This window comes from Bison bison, unplaced genomic scaffold (assembly GCF_000754665.1).
Source record: "Bison bison bison isolate TAMUID 2011002044 unplaced genomic scaffold, Bison_UMD1.0 scf7180017860647, whole genome shotgun sequence".
Classification (NCBI taxonomy): domain Eukaryota; kingdom Metazoa; phylum Chordata; class Mammalia; order Artiodactyla; family Bovidae; genus Bison; species Bison bison.
In genome coordinates this window covers 8,999-12,216 of record NW_011491219.1, presented here as the reverse complement: position 1 = coordinate 12,216, position 3,218 = coordinate 8,999, and the positions used below count along the sequence as shown (strand labels likewise).

Below are 3,218 nucleotides of genomic sequence, written 5' to 3'. Positions count from 1 at the left end.
GAGAGTCCCTTGGACTGCAAGGAGATCCAACCAGTCCATTCTAAAGGAGGTCAGTCCTGGTGTTCTTTGGAAGGACTGATGCTAAAGCTGAAACTCCAGTACTTTGGCCACCTCATGCGAAGAGCTGATTCATTGGAAAAGACTCTGATGCTGGGAGGGATTGGGGGCAGGAGGAGAAGGGGACGACAGAGGATGAGATGGCTGGATGGCATCACCGTCTCTATGGACATGAGTTTGAGTGAACTCCGGGAGTTAGTGATGGACAGGGAGGCCTGGCGTGCCACAGTTCATTGGGGCACAAAGAACTGGACACTACTGAGTGACTGAACTGAACTGAACTGAACTGAACTGAAGGACCAGTCAGCTCAACCTCTAATTTGAGCCTGAATGGTGATTTATCAGTTGGTGACCTGGCTGTAATTGGAAAGGAAAGAGCATAAAATGTGTCCTAAGCTGGAAATCTATAGAAAAAGAGTTAAGCCTGGCTATAAAACTAAATGCTGTTATTTTTATATCATGCTTTAAATTATACTTTCATTAATTTCCCTTTATACTCTGCTATGCTTTTTTCTGTTAAAATTGTCTCATGTAGATGTTACTCTGGGTAATGAGTCCATAAAGATGAAAATTGAGATAAATAAAGATGCCCATTTAATGATGCTTATTGTCATTGAAAAGAATTAAAAAAACAAAGCACTAGTAATAAACGTATAGTGACGATGTTTGGCAGGAGTATTAAGTATTTAAATGAAATAATTTCAAATATAGAGTTCTTTTTTAATACAATCACATACAAAATGACTATTTCTATTTTAAAATACATAAAATTATATTTAAAAATGTATCATCAGATACGAAAATCATTGGTTCAAATGGCAGTATAAAAACAGACCAATCCCATTTGACTCTTGAACTCATTTTTCTCTGCATCCATGGTTGTGTGAGTTACATGTAAGTTGCATGAAAATAAGGTGCAGGGGGCATGTACTTAAATATGTGGGTGAGCATAAATGTCCATATGAAAGTATGGTTCATCATGGAACAAATATACAATAAAATATAATTTACAAGAATTTAAAAAATATTAATTATAGTTTCATGCTAGATTCCTGAAAAGTTATTATTCCTGAGATTGCATTTTGTCAACATGTTTGTTTCCTAGACTTAAAACTTGAGGAATGATGTAAAAAAAAAAAAATTACATAATTATTGACCCAGCAAGTCAATATTTTCCCTAGCTTGATTTGACGTGTATGTAACCATTCTGTTGTTGTTTCCATATAATTAAGATATGAATGTTATGGAAGACTTTGCTTTCCCCACAGCCTTTTTTAGGGCACCCTTGACCTCTTTGTTCCTCAGACTATAGATCAGCGGATTCAGCATGGGGATGACTATGGCGTAGAACACAGACGCCACTTTGTCTGTGCTCCTGGAATGGTGGGAGCCGGGCTGAAAGTACATGAAGGAACCCGTCCCATAAAAAATGAAGACAGCAGTGAGGTGGGAAGCACAGGTGGAAAAGGCCTTCTGATGTCCTCCAGATGAGCGCATCCTCAGAATGGTGACAAAGATAAACAGATAGGAGACCAGGATGACCAGGTTAGAAAAAAGGACATTGAAGCCAACCAGAAGAAATAAAACCATCTCACTTCTGTTGTTATCTGAGCATGAGAGAGCCAGGAGAGGAGTAGCATCACAGAAAAAGTGATCAATCACATTCGATCTACAGAAAGAGAGACTGAACGCATTCCAAGTGTGAACAGAGGCCACTAGAAAACCAAGGACGTAGGACCCTATGACCGTCCAGGCACACACCCTTGGTGTCATGATATTGGTGTAACGGAGTGGTTTACACACTGCCGCATGACGGTCATAGGCCATTAAGGCCAAGAGAAAAGTTTCCACAGAGAGAAAGCTACCAAAAAAATACAACTGAGCAGCACAAGCTTCGTAGGAAATGACCTTGTCTCCTGTGAGGAATCCAGCCATCACTTTGGGAGTGACGGCTGTGGAGTAACCAAAGTCCACCAGAGCGAGGTTGCTAAGGAAGAAGTACATGGGAGTGTGGAGACGAGAGTCCAGCAGGATCAGCGTGATCACCCCCAGGTTCCCAACCAGAGTGAGGAGGTAAATGAGCGTGAACACTAGAAAGAGTGGGATCTGCAGTTGTGGGTCATCAGTTATCCCGGCAAAAATGAACTCAGTCACGACTGTACTGTTCTTCATGGGGATTATTTAGGAACTATGAAAATGCACTGTATCAATAAAAAAGAAGATCTGGGTGATACCTGAGCTTAGAACCATAATTATGTTCAAGTTATACCTTATATCTGAATTTTCTAAATTAAATATAGGCATAACAACTAAAGCAATTTTTAAGTAATGTTAGAAATATAAAATGTTCTAGCTTAAAGGATTTGGATGATAATATAACCCAGTACCTCTATCCTCATAAATGATTGAAACTGAAGTACAGAAATGGAAGGAGACTTATATGAGATCATTGCAGAGATTTGTTAAAAATGAGATCCCTAGTGGTTCAGTGGTTAAGCCTCTGTGCTTCCAACATAGGGGGCATGGGTCTGATGCCTGGTTGCGAACTAAGATGTCACATGCTGCACAGTGTGGGCAAAAACTAATAAAAGAACAATAAATAAATTTAAAAATGAGATTTGTTAGTCTCCCAATTCAGATTTTTCTGACACAAAGAATATTCATGCAATAAAATAGGTTACTGTAATTTAATTCATTTCATTGTGATTACCACTCTTGTATCATGAGCAGTGCTATATTCTAGTAATACAAAGTTTAATATATCAAGTTCTAACTTTAATAGTCTCACAAGATAATAGGATACATAGAATGAGTAATTTCCACAAAGTTCAATACTGTAGAAATTCCCGTACAAGGAATAAAAAATCCAGAGAATAGAAGTTAACAAGTGTGAGTCCAGACTACGGACATCTAAATGCAAATTCTAGCTTTGCCTTGTGCTAGATAACTGACTTGGGGTATCGCTCACTCTCACTTGGTCATCAGTCTTCCCTTGAACTCAATATCAAACTGGAGTGATGGTGCAAACTGGCACTGCAGGGTTTTACACGTTAGACTAGGACAGAGTTATTGGTCTATGCATTGATTAGAAGGGTGGACGTTGTAATAGAGGAATTCCGGATAACTCTATAATGAAACATCCTAAATGCTCCCTCATGCAT

At 38.9% G+C, this 3,218-nt stretch overlaps 1 protein-coding gene across 1 annotated transcript; it reads right to left on the bottom strand.

Moving 5' to 3' along the window:
- Positions 1 to 1,284: 1,284 nt before the first annotated feature.
- Positions 1,285 to 2,229, bottom strand: LOC104982819 (olfactory receptor 5B12-like). Its single transcript, XM_010832270.1, has one exon. It carries the CDS (start codon positions 2,227 to 2,229, stop codon positions 1,285 to 1,287), a length of 945 nt encoding a protein of 314 aa, XP_010830572.1.
- Positions 2,230 to 3,218: the final 989 nt, after the last annotated feature.